Below are 22,304 nucleotides of genomic sequence, written 5' to 3' on the forward strand. Positions count from 1 at the left end.
CAAATCAAATAATTGTTTAATATTTTACTATTAAAATATTTTTAAAAAATCAAGCCAAGTTTTTAAAGAGTGCAAGTGTTGTGGAGCAGCTCTAGAGGCATAAAAAGCTTTTAAAAAGCACTTTATTAAACTTTTATATATCAAGTAAAAGCTAAACAAACCAAAATCCTACTAGTGTACATCAATCTCATCAACATTTAAAGTCTCAATAATTTAGTTCCTGAGTTGGACCACTCCTAGAGTTATCCAGATGCATAAAAAACTTTTAAATTGGCATTTATTCAACACATACAATTCAAATAAAACTTCAATCAAAAATGGTTTTAAATATTCTATTATTATGCAGATGACATTCAGCTTTATACCCCAAGAAATCTGGAATAATTAGCTTCATAACCACATAAGAAAGTTGATACAACTCGCTATAAATAGTTTTGGTTTTTAATGAGTCAAGAAATTTTGGTGATTTATTCACTGCTGCTATTAACAGAACTGAGAAAATCCTGGTGGATTTGATGTTTTTTTCTTAATAATCCACTTTTACAGTCTCATGTAGTTTATGTAGTGGGTAACTCCAGGCCTGGAAGGACGGTCCCCTCCATTTTTTCCATGTGTCTCTATTTCAACACACCTGAGTCAAATAATGAGGTCATTAGCAGGACTGTGGAGAACAAGACTGCACTTAGGAGGTGATTGAGCGATTTGATGCAGCTGTGTTGGACCCGAGTTGCAGGACCAACACAGCTGGAATTCCAGGTCAATTTTAAGGCCTGGAATTGCCCATCCAAGGTCTACATGGTTTCTACATGCTTCAAAAAAATACATTTTCCATTTTCCACACAATAGCTTCATGGTTTGAAAATTATTGTATCTTTAATTTAATTTATTTACAGTATTCCAAATGTACTATACAAATAAAAATGAGGAGATTTTCTCGTCTTTTCTGGAGAACGTTATTGGTCTTCTTCATCTTGATGCTGTGAAAGTGTCGACCCGTTGAGTTTTGTGTTGTCAGGCTCTTCGTTATCTTCTGATGCGTCGCTGTCTTCACTGGAATCATCATCTTCAGCGACACTAAACACAGAAATCACGATTTAATGTCAGGACTAAGACTGGATTTTTAATCCAACTAAAAATACTCGGAAAAAATACAGTTACTTTCCACTTAAAGTGGCTTAGGCTTAAATTTCAAAACAAAACCAGAGAAGAGCAGTTATGTTACATAAGAAAAGGAAGTGACCCAGCATTGTTTATATCTCTATCACTAAAAACACATTTAAGGCAGAACTTTCTCAAGTTTTCGAGATGAAAAGAAGGAGGCGGGTCTTTATCCTCCTGAACATCATCACTATCAGGTTTTATTGCATTGTCTTGGTGTGGAGTGCTTCAGGTAGCAGCTTAACCAAACGTTATTCTGCTGTAGCACCAAATAAAAACCAATAATAGTAGCAGGTCAGGATATCAAGCTCCAGTAGTATCACACAACTTTCTCCACTGCTTAACACACATTTTATCTAAACTTTAACATGTTTGTGGCTAAAGCGGAATTTATTTAACGCTATGAAGCGTTTACCTCAGAGGTCTGTTGAGATTTCTACACTCCACTCCAGAGTTAACATCAAATGGGTCTGTAACAAAAACAAAACAACTTTTTACTACAAATTCTAAACATTTTCCAGGCACACACCACCATTTTATAGCAAAATTAAATGATATACATATCAAATATAAATAAAAAAAATTGACTTTGTAATTCAACGCCTCCAGAAAGTCATGCCAACATGGCTCCTCTATTGACCCTTTAATGTTTGTACCAGCGCTGCTCTGAGCAGCAGCTCCGATAATGAGCTCAGCAGTTCCACTAGCTGGTTGCTAATTGCTGCTGGCTAGTCTGAAGGAGCCGAGTGGGGGAGGAGCTGCGCCTCGGTCAATTCAGGCGTTTTAACAGTTAAATGGTTGCCTTGGAGATTAAAGGATTTCTGAACCATGCATGAAGCAATCAAAGCAACAGTCCAGGTTCGTTTTTGATGAAGGAAAAACACTGAAACATGATGGGAAGACAAAAAAATAAATTTGCCTCCTTTATTAATTGAATAAAGTGAAATCTTAAAATGTTATTTTAAACATAAAACATTACTTTAGTTCTTCAGAAAACTCATGCTTTTCAATAAATAGGAAATATTTAAAGTCACAGAAACAGTAAAAAGGCTGAGATAAATAATTTCCCCTGTTTTTTTACCAAACTCCTCTTCTTCCGGTTTGGACGTGAGAAACTCCTTCTCCACAGACAGCAGCTCTTCCTCAGAGCGACACGCAGCGTAGCGGTCAAGAAGAACTCTGTTGAGTTCAAGAAACACCGTCCCCCACTTGAATTTCTTCAGCAGGAGAACCGCCAGTTCCTCAAACCCTGCAGCAAACCACAAACAGCTGCAGCTGATGGAGAGCGAAAACGTTTCCAGTGATGCAACAGTCAGTCCTGTTTTAATCAAGGCTGCCGCTAATAATTAGTCTATCAATTATTCTATTGATTAATCGGCTCAAAAATGGGAACATTCTGCAGGTTTCTAATTTAACTTACTAGGTACATTAAAAGATGCAAACAAACAATTACTTTTTTAAGTAAGAGTGAAAACATTTTATTTGCAGCATTCCTTTGGTGAATCTAAAACTGCCACTTAGATAAAACAGATTTAGATAAAGGTATTCTTATTGTAAGTGCAAAATGTATTTATATTTTTTATACAGTTTTGCCTTATATTTTGGAATATGTTGTTTTTGAGTCTGTATACTCCAGTCAATGATTAACTGATTAGTAGATTAGTTGAGAATTATTTCAATCAATTAATTCGGATTAATTGTGTCTGATCATGATTAATCATGTTAGTTGCAGCCCTATTAGTTGATGATTATTTTAATAATCTGATTAATCGTTTCAGCCCTCCGGTTGATCACCGCAGCCTGAACTCGTACCGACGATGGCGAACGTGGCGGCGAACGCCTCCACACAGGACAGTTTGCAGGGCTTGCCGTAGTTGACTGGGTTTGCGGCGACGAGGTACGGCAGCAGCCTGGGGTGGCTGCCCACCATCTTACTGAACGGCGTCTCGTCCAGTTTGGCCCAGGAGCAGTCAATCACAGCCAGGCCATTCTGAGCCACAATCTCTCTGTAATAGAATAGAGCAGAATAGACTTTATTGATCCCCAAGAGGAAATTGCTTATTTGTTGAAAGCTACTCTGTCCTTGGTAATAAATACAAAGTTTGTAAATTATATATATATTCATTTTGATAGTTTCAAAATGAATAAATATAAACAAAGAATGAAATAAACAATCACATGCAATATATTAATCGATAACGTATAATTAGCACAGACTTGTAAAGCAATGACTTTCTGCTCGCTCTGTGGTTCACTTTAACGAAATGAGTCTCCAGCCTGCAGAGAGGATGAAACTCGTCATCCAAGACGGCCTGCATCTTGGACAGGATCCTTCATTGTGTCAGAGTCCAGCTCCACTCCAACGACGTTACCGGCCTTCTGGATCAGTTGGTTCATATATTTGTACTAATCAGTGCAAATGTCAGAGAGTTGAACGTTCTGAGAGACAGATCATCAATGAGGAAGTATTGCTGGACGACGTGGCTGAAAATCTGATAAGGATTTCATATCAGTTGATATTGATAATTATTGATTAGTTTTTAAATATCTGAAATACAACCAAACTGGTGGTGTGACTTTTCCTGTTTTATCCAGTTCTCTCTGATCTTTTAGCAGTCATGAAGCACAGTGTCAAAACCTCAAACTAAATTTGATTTGAATTATGTATTAATATTGGTCATCCGTCTATCGCGGTATAGATCATTATTGATTTGCATACCTGTCTGCTGGTGTCACATACTTGGTTCCCATGGGACTCAGGATGAGTCCGCTGAACCGCTGGTTGAGGCGCAGGTTGCGTACGAAGCCTTTCCGTACCAGCTTTCTGCCGGTGCAGCGTTTGGGATCGCAGTGACCCAACTCCCACATGGCGAGGGGACACGGCAGCTTCACCTGCGGAGCGTCCGCTCCCTCCTCTGGGTGGAGGCTGGCTGGAAAGGTGGAGCAAAGCCAGAAGAGTCCGCAGTGAACGCTTCGCTTCACCACAAATAACATCTAGATCACTGTATGACTGGGAATCTAATTCATATTTTAAATGTTGTAATCTAAAAAAAATTTTAAAAGTCATAAAATGTACAAATCTAATAGTATCTTGTTAAGCTGACTATTGCCATTAAACAGTTAATTTCATAACTATTTAATGGCAACAGTTTGTGGAAGTGGAAGGAAAATAACAAATTATTGTAATTTTGTTTTCAAACAAAACCTTGCAAAATCTTACCAAGTATTGTTGGTCTTTTTTGGTGCAAATATCTTAGCACACTTGAAATAGTTAATACTTCCTTAATATTTATAAATAAGTACCAGCTTCAGTGGGATTATTTATATCAGGGTAATAGTAAACTGTTTGTTTATTTCATTTATTTCACAGTTTAAAATAAACATGTCAATTTCTTAACTTCTGCAAGAAATTAACTTGTGATCAGTTATTTTAGTTGATACAGATTGTTAGTTTTCAACAAAATAAATAATCAGTGATGATACGAGTGCATAAATGAGACGTGAAACACACTTTTGGTTACCTTCCAAAGCAGAGTGCATTTCTTCAGTGAACGTCTCCAGTGATTTTCCCTTCATTTTGTGCCGTTTATCTTTGCCTTTGCTGTCCGGTCGCACAAACTTGCCTGGTTTCTTTCGCCCCATGTTGCAGCCTGGGATCTATTTTCAGACGCTAAAATATCAACACTAAGCAGCTTCCTGGCGAGCCGCGGACTCTAAATTTGCTTTCCTGAAAAGGTTTTCAGTTCCATCTGCTCATTAAACTTCCAGAAATCCAAACATCTCCTCTCAATTTTAAGTTTTTAATCCTCCTTTTCACTTTACATGGCGGAAACACGCCACACTGTAGCCTGACCACACTGCGCATGCGCTCAGGCTCACGTGACTGATCACTTGACACAACAAACAGAGAAACCGGAAATGTAGCGATTATTCATCCAAAGATATATCATGTGGAGTTTAAATAGCACAGTGTATGTTTTATTGAGGACATGGCTTGTTTGTGTTTCGCTTTTCGGTGAGTTTTCCATTCTTAATTTTTAGTAAACAAACAACTGGACTTTTATTTGATCATCAATTTGTTTTTCTCCATCCAGTCAGCCTCGGACTGGCTGGGAAAATGAAGATTGTGGAGGAGCCAAACACGTTCGGGTTGGTGAATTAATGTCTATAATGTCTCAGGTTTTGTGCTGCTGATTTATCTTCACTGTTTCTCTGTGTTTTCAGGCTGAACAACCCGTTCATGGCGCAGGGAAACAGGCTGCAGCCCAAAGTCTCTCCAGCGCCTGTGTCTGGTAAGGAGACATGATCTCATTTAAAGGTCTTAAAGCCTGGTCACTTTAGAAACAGCTACCATAAACTCAAAGTTAGATTTTATGTTTAACCTCCAAAGATTCACCATAAAATAATTAAATGTAATTCTGGAAATCCTTCGGTTCCCTGGACTTCCCCAATGGCGGTTACTTCGTCCTTTCTGGTGTTCCTCAGGGATGTGTGCCGAGTCCCCTGCTGTAAATCCTGTTCATAACCTGAAATGGGATATTTACTTCCAGTAACCATGTACCATTGCTTATTGATTTGAAATCTGAAATTTATCTGTATCTCATCATTAACTGTAGTAATATCCTCTTAAAGGCCCGGCGCATCTTTATCGTCTTGCAGGAAAGTGCTTCAGTCTCATAGAATCGATGTGAGTGAAACACCCTGACCTGAAGAAGCAGGATGCATGTGTTTGATCCATTTCACATCTGATTACATGTAGAACCAACAACACACCTGTAACTGGTTCTTCTGCAGGTATAAATACGAGTTCTGTCCCTTCCACAACGTGACTCAGCACGAGCAGTCGTTCAGGTGGAACGCCTACAGCGGCATACTGGGGTAAAATGACACCAAAACAGATGCTTTCATTAGAGGTTTTAATTTGTGAATTCTTATTTTTAAGTGTTTCTGTGGGTCTTTGTTGATTTCTGGTAGGATCTGGCAGGAGTGGGAAATGACCAACAATACTTTTACAGGCATGTGGATGAGAGACGGCGACACATGTGGAACCAGAAACAGAGAAACAAAGGTGCTTAAAATAGTTATTCTTCTGCTTCACCAAAGAATAACCATTTTCCTCCTCTGACCAACCAGCTGACTCGTCAGTACCAACCCTGGTTCCTTAAAGCTGCACTATGTAACTTTTACGAAAATAGTTTGATAAAACTGTCACCATGTTGTGACAGTGTAATATAAGACAGATAATCTGTGAAAACATTGATCTCTTCACTGAGCTACTATTGCCGTCTGAAGAAATGCACCGAAAACAACCAATCAGAGCCAGGAGGAGGGTCTTAACGCTGTTAATTAATCTCATGAACCCGCTGAGTTAATGGTGAAGAATCAACTTACAGTTACAGGAAAATCATTTTTCCTCTACCCCAGGTGGCTATGCTAACTAGCTTTGATGTTTATAGCAGAATAAGAAAAGAGCAAGCAGCTGGCGAGCATGCGAGTGATTGACAGCAATAAGACCCTCTTCCTGGCTCTGATTGTTTCTGTTTTAGTGGTGCATTTGAATTAAATTTAATTGAATATTTTAATAATCCCAGATGAAAATTCACAATTAGTAATAGTCTACTTTTACAAACTCTCATTTTAAAGAGAATATATTTCAGTTCTAATGAGGCGTAAATCTTTTGTATCTTTTTTTTTTAATCGCTAGAAATGATAAAACATTTGGAGTTGACATGTTGGTATGGAGCCCCAAATGAACACCTGCTCGGGGCCCCAAAACGGCTTGGACTGGCCCTGGGGAAGTGCTATAGCTGGATTTAGGTAAAGGAAAGAACCCTTGACTAAAGATGGGGTCGTGTTTGTTTAGGTGGTTCTGGTTTGCAGCAACAGCAGCAAACTGGTCCAGGTGTCGGAGCCCAGCACCTGCATTTACTCGTTGACCTTTGAGACGCCGCTCGTCTGCCATCCACACTCGCTGCTGGGTACGTCTGGGGAAATTCGCCTTCCATACCGCTGTGCATATCATAATGGCGACTGTGTTTGGTCTGCAGTGTACCCCACCCTGAATGAGAAGCTGCAGAAGGAATGGGACGAGGTGGAGCAGGCTCGCTACGACGGCCTCATTACTGAGCAGGTAGGAAGCAGCAGATTAAAAACAGAACATTTCTGACCCGCCTGAACATGAAACTCCAGATTAAACCCACCAGACTGAGTGCTGCTCATGTTTCTGTTTGTTGCAGGGCTACAACAACCTTCTGAGAGACGTTTTTGAGGATGCTGGACTCCTGAAGAGCAACAAAGTGACAGAGATTGTTCCAGAGGCTGAAACACGTTCAGAAAAACACAACTCCTTACAGAAATGCGAAGAAGTATGCTGATTAGGAATGCAAACAATTTACAATTAACCATTTATCAGGTTAAAATTGTAACTAAAATGAACAAGCTAACAAAAACTGAAATTCAGAACATTTTTGTCAACTAAAATTAAAATGAAAATCAGTGGGAAAAAGTAACTAGCTGGAACTGTACTGTACGTTTAAAAAGACTAAAACATACTAAAAATAGATATAATTAACACTGTTTTTCAGCTACCGGCAAATTACAGCACTCCGTACTGGCTGTGCTACTCTCGTCCACAAAATGGCAAAATGTTTTGAAATTTATATCTTCTTATTACCCAACCTTAGTATACATAATTACAATACAAAATTATGGAAATTAACCAAAGTACTGGTACAATATTTAAAAATAACTGGCAAACCTACTCTTAAATTAATTAAAACTAAATAAATTAGAGGAGCGAAAAGTCACAACGAAATAAAACCAATTTATAATGAAAAATCCAGGACTATTAGAACGCTGATTCCAATCGATTAACCAATCACATACTATTAATAGTTTTTGGTGTTGCAGTTTCGTCCCCTTCCAGCAGAGGGCGCGGCTGGTCACGGCAGACCCAGTTGAAACAAGATGGCGGAGGCCGCAGAGAAGCTGAACAGGGACAGGCGTTCGATTCAAAATGCACTGTATTTGGTTCCGTTCTAAAATATAAACACCCGTCAAGCTGCATTACGGTGCCAACCTAATTTACTTAATAGCGCTCATTCAGCCGAGGTGCTGCAGACGGAGCAGCGTTAGCATCTTATGTTAGCATCTTATGGAACATTTAGCTCTTTATGCTACGGAAAGATTACAAGAGAAAACATAAAATGGCGGCATATCAGTTAAGTTTGTCGAACAGTAAGATCAGTTAAGTTTAGATTAGTTCATTAATCGCATTCCTCATACTGGTTATGTTAATATAAGTGTGATATTTATTGTATTTGGCAGGATTATCAGAAGCAGAGTGAAGAGCTGGCCAGGCTGCGGGCTCTGCTCACCCTGAACAATATTCCCTTTGACTCGGAGCCAAGTACGTCTGTCAACATCACCAGCCTGATTAATGCAACAATGTCTTGGTTTTACTGAAGCAGGCCTGTTTTCTGTGGTAGATGAGGAGGAGAAAGGGGCAACGACAGCACCGGCTAACGATCAACACCTGAGAGGAGACACGGGCCTCGTAGACCAGCCTGAAGATCTACGTCACCAACAGGAAGTTCTGCGTCACTAACAGGAAGTTCAGGGTTTCTGGTTTGTTTTCTGAAGTTCCGGTCAGTTTCAGCCTCTGAGGTCCACAGAAAACAGCCTCATGTTTGGAGGACTTGGATGCAGTTTGGACTTTAACTTGTGAATTTATGTTATGTGCAACATTGTTGGAATTAAAACAAGACAAAAAAAAATGCAATATGTCCTTTTTATAATTACAAGAATAAAGTCATAATATTATGAGGGTAAAAATTGAACAACAAAGTGACTTTAGTTTTTCAACTTTTGTGTTATTCTAACTTTATTGTATTTTTATGACTTAAGTTGCTCCTTATGACTTTTCTCATGTTACTCCAACTTTGTTCTTGTATTAATACAATTATTTAGATAATGTCTGTATTAAAGGGATATGTTCCCTTTAATACTTAGCTTAATCTGCCAACCGCACTTGAACAATCTGAAAGCAGAAATTTTTGGCACATTTGTGGCACATTTTCACATTTCTTCAGTTTCAGCGCAAATGATCTTTAAATCCTTAACTTGGCCTTTGATTCTTGGTGGGCTTGATGCAGAAGTTGAATTCAGTAGGAGCTTCATATCGTTTGGAGCCGTCACGTTTTAAACGTTCTTTAGATTAGCGAATTCCTTTTAGAAGCCAATGACCTGTTCACTTGGTGGATATGTAAGACCAGAGTGTCGGAGGGTGAAGAACATCTTCTTCCGAGACGTCTTAAAGTCCTCTAAGTAGAAAAGTCCCTTGATCTGAGGAGATTCCCATTCGAGGAAACGCTTGTAATCAAACGCATTTAATTGAGTAACAGTTTTGATGTCGTCTTCCTCACTATCATGCAACATTCAATAACCTCAATAAATGCCATAATTCTTGGAGTTCAGAAGGCAATCTTGAAACGTCATAAGAAGCAGCAATTTGAAAGGATTTTTTCTGTGTTTTACACCATTTTAAGTCATAAAAAGGTGTCTTTTTTGTGCGGCTTTTTAACCTGAAGCTTGGTAAAAGTGGTGATATGTGGCACTTCTAGCTTTCCATACAACTCTGCCTAATACCACGTTAAACTAAACACTACAAAACAAACAGCTTCAAGTATCAGGAGTGGTATTAATGTACACTTGAGTATATAATGTACATCCCTGATCCTGTGTGAATAAATTTACTTTTGATTTTTCATAAAGGAACAAAGCAGTGAAATGATTTACTCTAAAGTCAGTTCATAGCAAAAAAGAAAATGATTTATTATAAGAAACATCAAATAAATATGCCGCTTATAGCTGTGCTAAGTATGTAAATCTGTTTTCAAAACAGATAAATCATTCAGTAAATTAGAATATGTATAAAAGTAGTTATTTGTGGCACTTCTGGATTTCCATACCCCACTGCCTAATAACATGCTGCACTAAAAACTATTATGATAAAAAAAAAACATTTTCAACAAATTTACACTTGATTTTTTTTTTTTAAAGAATCAAAATAAAGCAGTGAGTTTGTTCACTCTTCTTCATGGGAGAAACAATGTTTAAGAAAATTTGTAAAAAAAAAAATTACAATAAAGTGGCTTTCTTTTCTGTTATGAATGTGTGTAAATTTCTGATCAGAACAGATGACATGTTGTATATAAAAGGTTGTTTGAGCAGCTTGTTGTGGTTGAGGTGAGTTAAAATAACGCAGCGAGTTTTACAGCGTCGTGTCAGTCGGACTTGTTTACAGGTCCGACGTGTCCCAACGCGTCCCAACCATAAACATTCCTGCTTTTCCAGCTTTTAATCGTCCACCTCATCGTGAAAACAACGTCTGGAAGACTCAAATCATCTTTTTGGAAAGTAGTCAGAGATTCAAAATGTTGCAAACATGAGGAAGAGTTTCTGTTTTTGGGTTTTAGTAGCACAGAAAATCATGTTGGATGTTATTTACAGGAAGCAGCAGGCCCCTAAAGAGGGGCCTGCTGTAGAGGGGCCTGCTGCCTTGGTTCGGTCTCTTCCTGCCTCGTTTCAGTGCAGGAGTCCCTCAGGGTCAGGAGAAGAGCTGGATGACTTCTCTGGCCCGCTGCGCCCTCTGCTGGACAGACACGTCCTGCGGCGCCTTCCCGGACTCCTCCACCAGAACCAAGGCCTTCTGGACCGTCGTTTCCTTCGCTCGTCCAAACATTCCCTCCAAATACTGAAGCAGAACCACAAATGTATCGTCTGGAACCTGAAGGAAGGGAATTAGTTTATCTTTCAGATTTGATTAATGTAGAAATATTTTACAGCTTTTTATTTTTAAAAATATTACATATCAGTCAACATTGATAATTGTTTGCCACAACAAACAACTCAATTAATTGCAAAATTAATTTTAAAAAATCTCAATTATTTCCACTTGCATGATAAAAGTTTCAGCCTGATGTTTTGGTCTCAATCAAATGTTTTGTTTTTAGGGATAATTTTATTTCTTTTATTTCACTTGTTTGTGTTTTATTTATTTAGGACATTTAAAATTTTTACATTTGAGAATGTGTTTTTGCATTATTATGCAGTTATTCTCATTATTTTAATAGAGAATGGTCACAAAACAACAAAATTATAATTTATTACATCTGGAACAATTTACCATCCAGAAAAATTTGTTATCGTGACGGGCCTAATGATTCGTTTTGGTTTTAAAACAAATTATTTTTGAACAAAAAAGGAAATCCCTTTTGGCCACAAAATGACTTGGTCATTATTTAAGGAAGTTGACAATATCAAATATGACTTGAAAAAAATTGACTGTCATTTAATGTTTTAAAATTGGGGCTCTGTTTCTTTAAGGTCTTGATCTTTCTGAAGCTCCGCCTCCAGGAAGTTGTCCCAACATGGCTGCTCTATTAACCCTTTAACATTTTTACCAGCGTTGCTCTGAGCAGCAGCTCCTATAATGAGCTCAGCAGCTGTTTGCTAATTGCTGCTGGCTAGTCTGAAGGATCTGAGAGGGGGAGGAGCTCCGCCGTGAAGGCGGGGCTAAGTCCTCCCAGGCTCTTTGGACAGCTGAATGGTTGCCATGGAGATTAAAGGATTTCTCCAACATGCGTGAAAGAATCAAAGTCAGACTTTGATTTGTTTTTGATGAAGAAAAAACATTAAAACCCGATGGAAAGATCAAAATAGTTGATTTTGAGTAATAGCGCCCCTGTAAAAAAACAAATGTAACTTATAAACTATTTAGAAGCTTTCAGAGGAAGTTCTAGAGATGAGCTCATTTCCTGAAGCAAACAGGAAGTGGAGTTCAGCGCCTGCAGCGGTCCGGGCTGCAGATGGGGTTATTTTTACCTTCTCGGAGTCGTACATGTGCTGCAGTAACCAGGTCTGCCGGATCTTCTGAAACTTCCAGGCCGGACGGTTCTGCGCCCAGCTGCAGGTCACAAACAGAAACAGATCAGCAGGTTCCGACACGACGCCTCCACAAACATCTTTTACTTTCATTTGTATGAACTGCATTTTAATTCGGCTGACTTGCATCACTACACTTGACAGCAAATAAGTAGAATAAAATAGACATCTTTTTAAAAAGACAAACGGATCTGATATCATACAGAACGGGCCTCTAACAGAACAAACAGCTCCAGGTTTTAGTTTCAACAGGAAGGAAAAAAGAATAAAAACTCTTAAAAGCTCCATTTCGTTCTGGTGTCCCTGTTTGAAACAAATAAATCTGACCAATCACAGCCCGGTTTGCTCCTCGGTACCGTGTGAGGTAGTCTAAGGCCTGCTGGGTCGCGCTCGGACCGGGTTCTGCGGTTTTTGCGTCGGCCTGTCCGGATTCCTTCAGCTTCTTCTTCTCCTCCTTTTTCCGGATTTTCTTCAGCTTCCTTTCCAGGACTCGTTTCTCTTCAGGGGTCAAAGGTCCTTCAGGATCTCCATCTTCCTCAGGAAGCTGCCATGGAGGACAGAGATTTGACTCATTTCTCTTTTAAAGCATTCAGACTCACACTGGTGTTGATCCGATCAGCCATCGATCGGTATCGGATCGGTGTTCGCCGATCACTTCTTTGGAAAAGTAAATAACCTTTATTTAATTTCTTTTTGGGATGAATAAAGTATTTTTTAATTTTGTATTAATCCCACATTTCTGATTTTATTGAGTTTTTTATTGATTTAATGTAATTTAATATTTTTAAATGTCGTGTTTTTATTACCTGTAACTGCACAGAAATAAAGTCGTTAAAACATCCATCTGTGCATGACTAATATATATGGTTCATTAATTTAGTGGTAAAGTTTCTGAAACAAACAGGCTTTCAGTAATATTATAATTCATTAAATGGATTTGTAAAAAAAACTAATCTTTATAAAAAATAAAATAAATAAGTTATTTAAATGTAATATAAAGTGTATAAAACATTTGTATTTAATCAAACAAATCCTTATTTATGCTTTTTATATTTAAAATATCCTTTCAGATGTTTTGCTTCCAGGGATGCTGACTGAACACGAAGCTGAAAGAAAAACTGTTTTAAATGACATGATCTCTAAACAGCAGGACAGGCTCTGGAAACGCAAAAAATAAATATTCATTCTGTTTCTGAAAGTTGGAAGCAAAAACAAACGATGCCATTTTGTGGCTCCAAAGCACAACAAACCCTTTCTTAGTCTGAATCACTTCCTGTTGCGCTGCAGCTCAGAGGGCCGTTTCCTGCCGCTGCTGCGCCGCAGCCGGGCTGCAGCACGCCGGGCTGCAGTCACCAACCGCTGTGGCTTGATTTCCTCCCAAAGTCACTTGGAAATTTAATGAGTTGCTTTTGGGCTTTTTTAAAATAATAAAATAAACTGAACTGCGACCATCAAACTAATCTGGGCTGCAGGATAAACATGAAAAGAAACACCAACGAACATGTCCAGGCAGACTCACGGCTACATGCCATTGTAATCTTTAAGACAAAAAGTCTGAGTTGTGGAGCCGAATGCAGGGCCGTAACAAAGCCTGGAGGTTTCTGTGGGACTTACAAATGATGCCCATGTAAAAATAAAATGTCATTAAAAACCTGAGAATTAAAACGTTATTCAGGGTTTTCCCTATTTATCAAAAATGACTTGAAATAAATGCTACTTTCTGATTTATTGTCTTCAAATTGGGCCTCTGTCTCTTTAAGAACTCCTGCTCCGTCTGAAGCTCCGCCCCCAGGAAGTCATCCCAACATGGCTCCTCTATTAACCCTTGATGTTTTTACCAGCGTTGCTCTGAGCAGCAGCTCCTATAACGAGCTCAGCAGCTGTTTGCTAATTGCTGCTGGCTAGTCTGAAGGATCTGAGTGGGGGAGGAGCTGGGTCCTGGGGGCGGGGCTAGGTCCACCAGCTGAATGGTTGCCATGGAGATTTGAGGATTTTTTTTTAAAACTTGCATGAAAAAATGAAAGCAAAACTCCAGATTTGTTTTCAGTGAGAGAAAAACATTAAAATATGATGGAAAGATAAAAACTGGATTTTACAGAATACTGGCGCTTTAAACCATTCTGATGTCCTGATTAGTGGATAAATGGTCGATATTTGGCTCTGTAACTTCAGTTATAGCCTCCTTTCTTCCATTAAATGTGTGAATGCATGCATGCAGAGCTGGTTGCTTGTTTCTCAACATCTGGCAACATTCAGCACAGAAACGCTGAGTTGGCTAAAAATATCCCCCAACTTTTTGTGACGTGTGGGTTTCCTGAGTCTCTGCAGCAGACTCTCTGAAAGCAAAGCCTGCTCTCGCGTCTGGACAGGCCAGCCGTGTGTTTCAGCTGTGATGATGGCAAACCAAAGGGAGGAGAAGTTTAGGTCACATGGTGCCGAAGTCATTCTGAAAGTATGCTAGCGGGGGAACTGCAAAGAGACGCTGCCATGCCACCAGCATCATCTGAAGAGCTGCACACCCTTTTCTAGCAGGCAACAAGACGAGGAGCGAAAACATGGTGAGTGAAACCGATTCCTGATCAGAGTCCGATTAGTTTTCACCCGATTCAGGAAGAGAAGGAGACGTCCTGCGGGGAACAGCGGGGAACAGCTTTCAGGGAACGTTTCTGTTTTCACCAGAGGAGGAAGTTACTGTCAAACTCATGCTAACACCTACAGCCGCAGCCAGCGATCACAAATCAGATATCTTGATGATTAATTGATAAGTCGGACTGTTTGATTATTCTATCAATTATTCTTATTATTAATTGTCAAAATATTGGTTGTTATATTGATTATTAAGAGACTGTCAGAATAACTGACTGTTCAATTAACTATTCTTCTAATTAATCTATTACTGTGACAATCAAACATAAGACATTCTTCATATTTTCAGTTAACTACTTTCACTTTTTTAAGCCATAAAAATCAAAAATAGAAACATTAAAAATGATTAAAAGATTACTAAACTAGTTGATTATTTCAATCAATAAACCACAACTAATCAGATAATAGCTGCAACTAGTAATTGATTATTCTGTCTATTAATTGGATGTCAGAAATGTGTAGATTTTTTGATTAGCCACCAAAAACTTTTTTATGTAATCAAACAGAAAGAAAAAGAAAGAAAGGTTTCCTCTTTTAGAGTTTGTATAAATCGTGAACAAACTTGCATAAAACTGCAAAGCAGCTGAAACACTGAGTTCCTTTAAATATGATTTAAAGCACTTTGAATAGCCTTGTGCTATACAAATAAACCTGATTGATTACTAAATTAGTTAAATAATTGATTTATCAATTGAGTTTATTTGTACATCACGTTTCAGTTCAAGTTTCATCATAAAAACAGAGAAAACGTTTTACGATCACGAAGATTAATCACGATTAATCGGTTCAGCGCCATCTCTGGTTTTGTTTCCTTCCAGTCTGACCCGACAACTGAGTCCGACCCGACAACTGAGTCCGACCGACCACTGAGTCCGACCCGACCAGCCCCACCTTTAACACCACCTTCATCACCACCTTCATCACCACCGACTCCAGCTCAGGAACCACCAACATGGACGTAGTCCATGACATCACGGCCGCCGACGGCCTGACCTCCAGAACCAACCAGGTGTACAGCGCCGTGGCGCTGCTGGGTTTCTGCGCCGGCTGCTTCGTGGTCTTCAGCTTCGTCCAGACCTTCCGGGCCCAGCGGCGGCTGGCCTGGCTCGACTGCCTCCTCTGGGTCTTCTGCGGCCTCCAGCTGCTGCTGCTGCTCCTGTCGCTCCACATCGTGGCGCACCGACCCAAATACATGCCGAACTCGCCGCTGGGCTGCGCCGCGCTCTCCTTCGCCGTCAACGCCGCGTCTCTCTGCGGAGTTTTGGTCTTGGTGCTGATGGCGTTCGTCCTCACGCTGGACCCGCCGTCCAACGCGCCGCTGCGGAAGCCGACGGTCTGCGCGGCGCTGGTGCTGCTGACCTCGATGGCGGTGAGCCTGCTGCTGGCAGGGATTCGGGGCCTGCCGCCGGGGCCGGACTGCGTCATGGATCCGGCCCCGGCCGGGGTCGCGTACGCAGCGGCGAAGCTTTCTCTGGCGGTTCTGGTTCCCTACGCCCTGCAGGTTGGACTCCTGGTCAGCGGCTGCGTCCGCCAGTGGCGATCCAAAGGCCGCTTCCTGTCGGGCTCGGAGGACGGTCCGGTCTTCCTGATCGTCACGGTGCTGGTGTTCCTCTGCCAGCTGTTCCACTGCGCGGCGCTGCTGCGGGCGGCCGGTCTGGTCCAGGACAGCCACCTGGAGCGGGCCTTCCTGACCGTGGCGGAGTGCGTCCTGTTCTCTGGCAGCAGCCTCAGCCTGCTGCTGGTGCTGCTGCTGCACCGGCCCAGCCGGGAGAGCCTGCAGGGGGCGCTGCGGCAGCTGCGGGACTGCTGCCGGAGGCCCGGCCGCGCTCAGCCCAACAGGAACATCATAGCGCCGCACATCGAGATCACAGACACGCTGTAGGACATGTAGTCTGAGGCCGCCATCTTTTTAAACCCGTTTCTGCAAACCGCAAGCGCAGAAGAAGAACGCCGACGTCACAGCGCGCCCTGTTTACGGAAGCGATGATGACCGCCGCCGCTCCGTCGATGGATTTTAAAGGAACTATGATGCAAACTTCATGTTTTCCATGTTTTTATGTTTCCATTGGGTTTCAACAAGGCCGTCAATTTCTACATTTAGATTTTCACATCGATTGTTAGGAAAACTGATCCAAGCAGAATCAGAAGATTAAACACTCTGGATGTGAGTTTCTATGCCTGCAGTTTTATTTTTATTTCTTGAAAGATTGAAAAATCTCAAATGTTTTCTACTGTTTAAAAGTTTATTAAAATAAATAAATGATGAACATTTGCAGAATTTGCTGCTGTGATTATTTTTTATGTAAATATATTTTCTTCAGGAGCCTGATGAGGATCCGGCTCCGGTCCAGTTGCCGTTCATTTATGCATTTGAACCGAATCAGAGTTCATTTGAACCGAACCCAGTCCGAGGTCTGGACTGGGTTCACACCTCACCAGAATTAACCGGAGCTTCTGGCCAAACGGACCGGAGCCGGATGAACCCAGTGGGAACCCAGACTTGGTTCAGTTAACTGGTTTCTTTGACAGACGTGATTTTGAAGGAAAGACTCCCAGTCGGGTCTTGAAGCCCGACAACAGAACCGTCCTTTCAGAACCGCCTGGTTCTTAGAAACTGAACACAAAAGGCCCATTTAGAGAAACGGCAGGAAAAATCTGTGCAGCTTGGAAACATTTTGTCACGGTGATTTCAGCCCTGACCTGAAACCGGTTTGTTTCCAGAAGCCGGGCCGGTTCCAGGAACTGAGCTGACCCGTTACACAAGCTGGACCCAGAACCGGGTCTCACTAATGCGCCAACGTCCTGATAGCTTAACTTTCTCATTAGCGAAATCTTTAGTTTATTTTTTTCATACTTTGGTTAATTTTAGATGCATAATTCAAAAGGTTTGAAGTATTTTGATTATGAAACATTGATAGAGAAAAAATACCATTAAAATGTATTTAATTGCTGCTGAAGCAGCAACAAACTCTGAGCTTCTCTACAAATCTAATTTTCCATCAGCTGCTGGCGGATTAAAATATTTATTTCACAACAAACGAAAAGCTAATAAAACATTTAGAAAACACAAAACGGGTATTTTCTCTAGTTTCAGTATGTTTCTGTTATAAACATATTTAGTTCCAGTTGGTTTGTTTTTCTCCAATAATTTCTTCTTATTCTTTGTAATTCTAACTTTATTTTCTCCTTTTAGATGAAAAAATGTTTTTTTATTTATCATTAATATCTTTTTTGGGAAGAGATTAATATTTATGCTAATTGTTTGTGACCAACTCTGGGGTTTTACATCCTGTCTTTTCAAATAAACATAAAATTCTTGATGTAACATGAAACTGGAAGAAACGTCTGGAGTGAAAAGATGAGATGAAATGATGGCGAGGCGTCGTCCATGTTGGCGTCGTCCATGTTGGCGTCGTCCATGTTGGCTGTAAACACGCAGCCCGTATTTCCATCTCCTTCAGCGGTTAAAGGAAGTTTCACCAGAGCAGAAGTTAAAACTGGACCCAACTGGACCGAAACCAGCAGGAGGTTCTGCTGGACCTGGCCGGCGCCGCTGATAAACACCGAAACGCTTCAGTTTCATGTCTGGGTTCTCCTGCAGTCGCTTCACTGGGTTTACCGTCCCGTCCAGAACCGACCCGGAGGTAGGCCTGACCCGGTTCTTTCTCGATGTTTGCTTTGTGAAACAAGGTTGAGCCAAAAAAACTAAATCTAACTGAATAACTCAGGAGATTAGCTTCCAATTAGATTGATTATTGATCTGAGAACTTGGGAGGAAACTGGGATTAGGAAATCATGTCCAGTAATCTGGAGTTCTGATCCGATCCGTGAAGTTCTGGACCGTCAGATTCAGGTTTCTCTTGTTTTTTCTTCATTTTGAAGTAGAAAGATAAAGCAGAGTGGCGACCATTTTTATTCTTCTCTGCAGCTGCAGATAAAAGTTTCCGTCGATCCGACTTGTTCTGCTCGGCACCAGAACCTGGATCTTCATGTAAACAGTTCCAACGTCTTTTACAAATCGTTTTGATCTTCATGTAAACAGTTCCAACGTCTTTTACAAATCGTTTTGATTGCATGGATTTCAGTCGAAGCTCCTCCATGCTGTTTGCTCTCTTCTTGTTCACCAGGTGGCTAACGTTAGCGTAGCATCAGATCAGAGGAAGATCCTTCTCATGTTTTCCGTCTCATTTGGGTTCTATCAGCAGCCATTTTGTTTGTGTATCTTCCTCTCTCTCATTGGTCGACATGTTTCCTTAGCGTTGGTCTCGACGCCACGCTTCATTCATGGTTTGTGCTGCCGCTGCCTACCAAGATGGCGTGCGTCACTTCCAGTTCAGACTTGTGGGAATGATATTGATTTTGATCAGGTATCTATCAGGATTGATGGTGTTATTGATTATTGCCCAGATCTCAATGCTCTGTGTGAATCTCCTGTTCTGTCCCACAGCCGACTCCATCTTCAGAGGTCAACAGGCAGAGAAGGTCAAGTAGAGGTCGCAGGAAGACTATGAAGCCTGATATGGACATAAACATGTTCACGGATCCCGCAGCTGCGGAGAACTTCACGGTGCCGCCGAACCCGACCCAGCGGGCGCCGGAGAACGTCGAGCTTTACCTCATCAACCTCTTCCTGTCTGGGTTTTACACCCTGATTCTGTTTCCTGTGGGCCTGGTGGGGAACTTCCTGATCCTGGTTGTCAACCTGGCCCCCCGGGGCCGGCTGTCGGCGCCGGACCTGTACTTCGCCAACCTGGCTGCGGCCGACCTGATCCTGGTGGCCGACTCCCTGATCGAGGTGTTCAACCTGAAGAAGGATTACTATGACAACGCCGGCCTCTGCACCTTCATGAACCTCTTCCAGCAGGTCAACCTGTACAGCAGCGTCTTCTTCCTCACCTGGATGAGCATCGACCGCTACGTGGCGCTGACCCGAATCGCCGCCGGCGCCTGCGCCGCGCACGCCTGCGCCGCGCACGCCTGCCGCAGCTGCTGCCTCATCTGGGCGTTCGCGGTGCTGCTCACCTTGCTGCCGTTCGCCATCACCCAGGTGCAGCACTCCGGCGAACTCAACTTCTGCTTTGCCAACGTCAGCCAGGTGCAGTGGCTGGAGGTGACGCTGGGCTTCCTGCTGCCGCTCTGCATCCTGGCCGTGTGTTACTGGAGGATCGCGCAGGTGCTGCGGCGCAGCCAGAGGCAGCGGTGCAGCCTGCAGCAGCGGCCCCGCCGGCAGCGAGCGCTGCGCATGATCGCCGCCGCCGTGCTGGTCTTCTTCATCTGCTGGCTGCCAGTGAACGTCTTCATCAGCGTTCACCTCTTGAGCAGCGCTGACGCGGTGGACGCCGATGCAGTGGGCGCCGACACGCTGTGGGAGCTTTACCCGCTGACGGGCCACGCCGTCCGGCTTGCTGCCTTCTCCAACAGCTGCCTCAACCCGCTGATCTACGGCTTCCTGGGTAAAACGTTCCGGAAGAAGCTGAGGCTGTTCCTCCAGGAGAAAAGCCGCAGCGCCAAGCTGCAACGGTTCGCTTCAGAAAATCACATTTATGCTCCAGTTGCACCGACACGTCAGCATCAGACATGCGACACATCAAGTCCCACCAAGTCCAGCTCTAATGGCCTCCTGACGGAAACCAGACGCAGAAGCCTGGTGACGTAACGGAGCTTCAAGGACGAAATGGAAGCAAGAACTTTCACTGATGTGAAAACTGAAAATTATTTCTTTAAAATAAAACTCAAAGCTTCCAGACCAAAGCTTCATAAAAAACAGTTGATGGCATCTCAATGTGTGCTGAAAGTAAAACCTGTGCTGAGCATCTTTGAATTAATGCGCTAATCTTTCCTTAGTGATTTTAACAGAGGACAGTTTTTCAGTTTTTTGTTCTAGATTTATGGTGCATAGAAGCTGCAAGCTGCTTTTCCATGTTTGGTTCTTTAGCTAACTTTCTTTAGCACTTTTAACTTCCCCTAAATAATTGTTCTCACATAAAGTCTAAAGCACTAATTTATTTGGCTGTTTTCTAAACTTTTAATTGAAGTTTTTTGGTTTTTGACTGAAGTCACTTCAAGTTAAACATTTATATTCATGCTCTTATTTTGAAGTCTGTTGGTGTAGCGCTGTTCAGAGTGGATCAGCACTAAGGCTAACCAGGCTAACCTATCAGTTAGCGGTAGCCACCACTGGGCTAAACACACCAGAACTGTTCGATGGTTTTACTTCCTCACCTCAACTGGATCCCAGTCAGCTTCTCTTGTCTTTTTCTTCTTCTTGAGTTTTTTGTCCTTTTTGCTCGTTTTGTTTTCTGGATTTGTGACACATGGAATCTGAACTGGAGCTTCCTGCACAAAAATAAACAAGTAGAAGAGTTTATATGGAGAAAAACGATTCCTGGCCAAAGTGTTCATATATCTGTTCATATTTCATCATGTTGAAACCAGAACCAGTCATTTGTGTCACTGAGCTGAGACTGTCAGTTTTCAGTCAGAGGCTTCTGCTGAATCGTTGCAACATTGACTGCTAATGCAGTTATGCGATATGACATTTAATTTTCCTTTGGGATAAATAAAATAAAACTCCAATAAAACACATAAATGTCACTGAGTGTAAAGTTTCTACCCACCTCCACTTCCACGTGTTTTCTCTTCTTGGTTTGTGTTTTTTCTCCCTCATTAAAGATGGATTTTTGTCCCTTGCGGGGATTTTTCTTGTCTTTCGCCATCAGCTGATTCATGCAAACCAAAATGTTACGAAACGATCGTGGATTAAAATCTCAGCGAGAGGAAATTTAGTAAACAGTAAAAGTAAAAACTACATTTTAACCTGTTAGCGTTGAACTTACCTCGTTGTTTCTGGAGAATCAAACAGTGACAAGCAGAAAACGTGCGTTTCCAATCCCGGAAGCGAACCTGGGCAGCTTGAACGTGATTGGACAAACGTCTCTACGTGCATTCTGATTGGTTGAGGATTTCATCGCGTCAAACCAAAACGTATGGAGAGTTTTTAACAAACATTTTATACATTTAAATGTAAAATCCTTTACAATTAACAAAAGTTAAAGACCCGGATTGTCTTGGTACTAGTTAATTATATCGCTTGGTAATTAACTTATTAATAAGTGATTAATAAATGTCAATTCTTTAAAAGATAAAGTATTAAAAGATAGAAGGAAAAAAATCACATTGTTTCAGGCAACCAGTTGCTGCATTTAGGTCCTGTCGTAAAATTATTAAACAAGTTTACCAGTTTTGACAAGTTTCTCTGGAACTACAGTTTTGCAAAACTTTATGCTATATAAATAAAAATTTAGTGGTTTAGTGAAAGAAGAAAAATAAAAAGGATTCTCAGATATTTCAGTTGGTTCCAGAGAAGTTTGGTTATTTAAAGTTCCTCAGCATTAGATTATATTGTTGTTATTTAGACAACAAAATCACATTATTATTATTATTATTATTATTATTACATCATAATTTTGTTGCATAATTGAATAAAAAACTAAACATAACTAAATTACTTCACCTCATAAAATCTACAAAAGAATCAGGACAAATTATTTCAAGTT

The 22,304-nt window shown here is 41.2% G+C and overlaps 5 protein-coding genes across 7 annotated transcripts; 3 read left to right on the forward strand and 2 right to left on the reverse strand.

Annotated features, from left to right (window-relative positions):
- Nucleotides 1–847: 847 nt before the first annotated feature.
- On the reverse strand, nucleotides 848–5,008 carry tsr3 (TSR3 ribosome maturation factor). Of its 2 annotated transcripts, none has more exons than XM_055057952.1 (6): nucleotides 4,680–5,008; nucleotides 3,899–4,088; nucleotides 2,971–3,164; nucleotides 2,240–2,407; nucleotides 1,574–1,628; nucleotides 848–1,074 (listed from the first exon to the last, which is right to left on the reverse strand). In XM_055057952.1, the coding sequence occupies exons 1-6, from the start codon at nucleotides 4,798–4,800 to the stop codon at nucleotides 954–956; spliced, it is 849 nt and encodes a 282-aa protein (XP_054913927.1). In that variant the 5' UTR covers nucleotides 4,801–5,008; the 3' UTR covers nucleotides 848–953. The 2 variants fall into 2 exon arrangements, with proteins under 2 accessions (XP_054913927.1, XP_054913926.1); XM_055057951.1 differs by having other exon boundaries at nucleotides 3,878–4,088.
- A 56-nt stretch (nucleotides 5,009–5,064) lies between these two features.
- gnptg (N-acetylglucosamine-1-phosphate transferase subunit gamma) lies at nucleotides 5,065–10,325 on the forward strand. The gene is made up of 11 exons (XM_055057947.1): nucleotides 5,065–5,173; nucleotides 5,253–5,307; nucleotides 5,383–5,450; nucleotides 5,791–5,845; nucleotides 5,953–6,036; nucleotides 6,133–6,226; nucleotides 7,022–7,136; nucleotides 7,206–7,288; nucleotides 7,395–7,523; nucleotides 8,485–8,566; nucleotides 8,646–10,325. Exons 1-11 carry the CDS (start codon nucleotides 5,107–5,109, stop codon nucleotides 8,762–8,764), a joined length of 951 nt encoding a protein of 316 aa, XP_054913922.1. The 5' UTR covers nucleotides 5,065–5,106; the 3' UTR covers nucleotides 8,765–10,325.
- Nucleotides 9,966–21,655, reverse strand: LOC129377799 (uncharacterized protein C7orf50). Of its 2 annotated transcripts, XM_055057963.1 has the most exons (6): nucleotides 21,585–21,655; nucleotides 21,366–21,467; nucleotides 20,971–21,084; nucleotides 12,459–12,646; nucleotides 12,043–12,124; nucleotides 9,966–10,945 (listed from the first exon to the last, which is right to left on the reverse strand). In XM_055057963.1, exons 2-6 carry the CDS (start codon nucleotides 21,462–21,464, stop codon nucleotides 10,766–10,768), a joined length of 663 nt encoding a protein of 220 aa, XP_054913938.1. In that variant the 5' UTR covers nucleotides 21,465–21,467; nucleotides 21,585–21,655; the 3' UTR covers nucleotides 9,966–10,765. The 2 variants fall into 2 exon arrangements, with proteins under 2 accessions (XP_054913938.1, XP_054913937.1); XM_055057962.1 differs by lacking the exon at nucleotides 21,585–21,655 and having other exon boundaries at nucleotides 21,366–21,476.
- LOC129377792 (uncharacterized) lies at nucleotides 14,401–16,970 on the forward strand. Its single transcript, XM_055057949.1, has 2 exons — nucleotides 14,401–14,660; nucleotides 15,567–16,970. Exon 2 carries the CDS (start codon nucleotides 15,701–15,703, stop codon nucleotides 16,628–16,630), a length of 930 nt encoding a protein of 309 aa, XP_054913924.1. The 5' UTR covers nucleotides 14,401–14,660; nucleotides 15,567–15,700; the 3' UTR covers nucleotides 16,631–16,970.
- On the forward strand, nucleotides 19,256–20,958 carry LOC129377788 (G-protein coupled estrogen receptor 1-like). The gene has a single exon (XM_055057944.1). It carries the CDS (start codon nucleotides 19,256–19,258, stop codon nucleotides 20,402–20,404), a length of 1,149 nt encoding a protein of 382 aa, XP_054913919.1. The 3' UTR covers nucleotides 20,405–20,958.
- Nucleotides 21,656–22,304: the final 649 nt, after the last annotated feature.

The sequence above is a fragment of the Poeciliopsis prolifica genome, unplaced genomic scaffold (assembly GCF_027474105.1).
Source record: "Poeciliopsis prolifica strain line A6 unplaced genomic scaffold, Auburn_PproV2 SCAFFOLD049, whole genome shotgun sequence".
Classification (NCBI taxonomy): Eukaryota; Metazoa; Chordata; class Actinopteri; order Cyprinodontiformes; family Poeciliidae; genus Poeciliopsis; species Poeciliopsis prolifica.

What these genes read in the sequence shown, in the direction of transcription:
- tsr3 (XM_055057951.1), bottom strand. Translation starts at nt 4,800, where the DNA reads ATGGGGCGAAAGAAACCAGGCAAGTTTGTGCGACCGGACAGCAAAGGC. An exon ending in TATGTGACACCAGCAGACAG is followed by an intron (nt 3,165 to 3,877) that starts GTATGCAAATCA and finishes ATTCTATTACAG; the next exon opens with AGAGATTGTGGCTCAGAATG. An exon ending in CGCCACGTTCGCCATCGTCG is followed by an intron (nt 2,408 to 2,970) that starts GTACGAGTTCAG and finishes GGTTTGCTGCAG; the next exon opens with GGTTTGAGGAACTGGCGGTT.
- gnptg (XM_055057947.1), top strand. Translation starts at nt 5,107, where the DNA reads ATGTGGAGTTTAAATAGCACAGTGTATGTTTTATTGAGGACATGGCTT. An exon ending in GAGGAGCCAAACACGTTCGG is followed by an intron (nt 5,308 to 5,382) that starts GTTGGTGAATTA and finishes CTGTGTTTTCAG; the next exon opens with GCTGAACAACCCGTTCATGG. An exon ending in CCATCCACACTCGCTGCTGG is followed by an intron (nt 7,137 to 7,205) that starts GTACGTCTGGGG and finishes TTTGGTCTGCAG; the next exon opens with TGTACCCCACCCTGAATGAG.
- LOC129377792 (XM_055057949.1), top strand. Translation starts at nt 15,701, where the DNA reads ATGGACGTAGTCCATGACATCACGGCCGCCGACGGCCTGACCTCCAGA.
- LOC129377788 (XM_055057944.1), top strand. Translation starts at nt 19,256, where the DNA reads ATGAAGCCTGATATGGACATAAACATGTTCACGGATCCCGCAGCTGCG.
- LOC129377799 (XM_055057962.1), bottom strand. Translation starts at nt 21,476, where the DNA reads ATGAATCAGCTGATGGCGAAAGACAAGAAAAATCCCCGCAAGGGACAA. An exon ending in CTGACTGGGATCCAGTTGAG is followed by an intron (nt 12,647 to 20,970) that starts GTGAGGAAGTAA and finishes CCTCCATGGCAG; the next exon opens with CTTCCTGAGGAAGATGGAGA. An exon ending in GCCTTAGACTACCTCACACG is followed by an intron (nt 12,125 to 12,458) that starts GTACCGAGGAGC and finishes TGTGACCTGCAG; the next exon opens with CTGGGCGCAGAACCGTCCGG.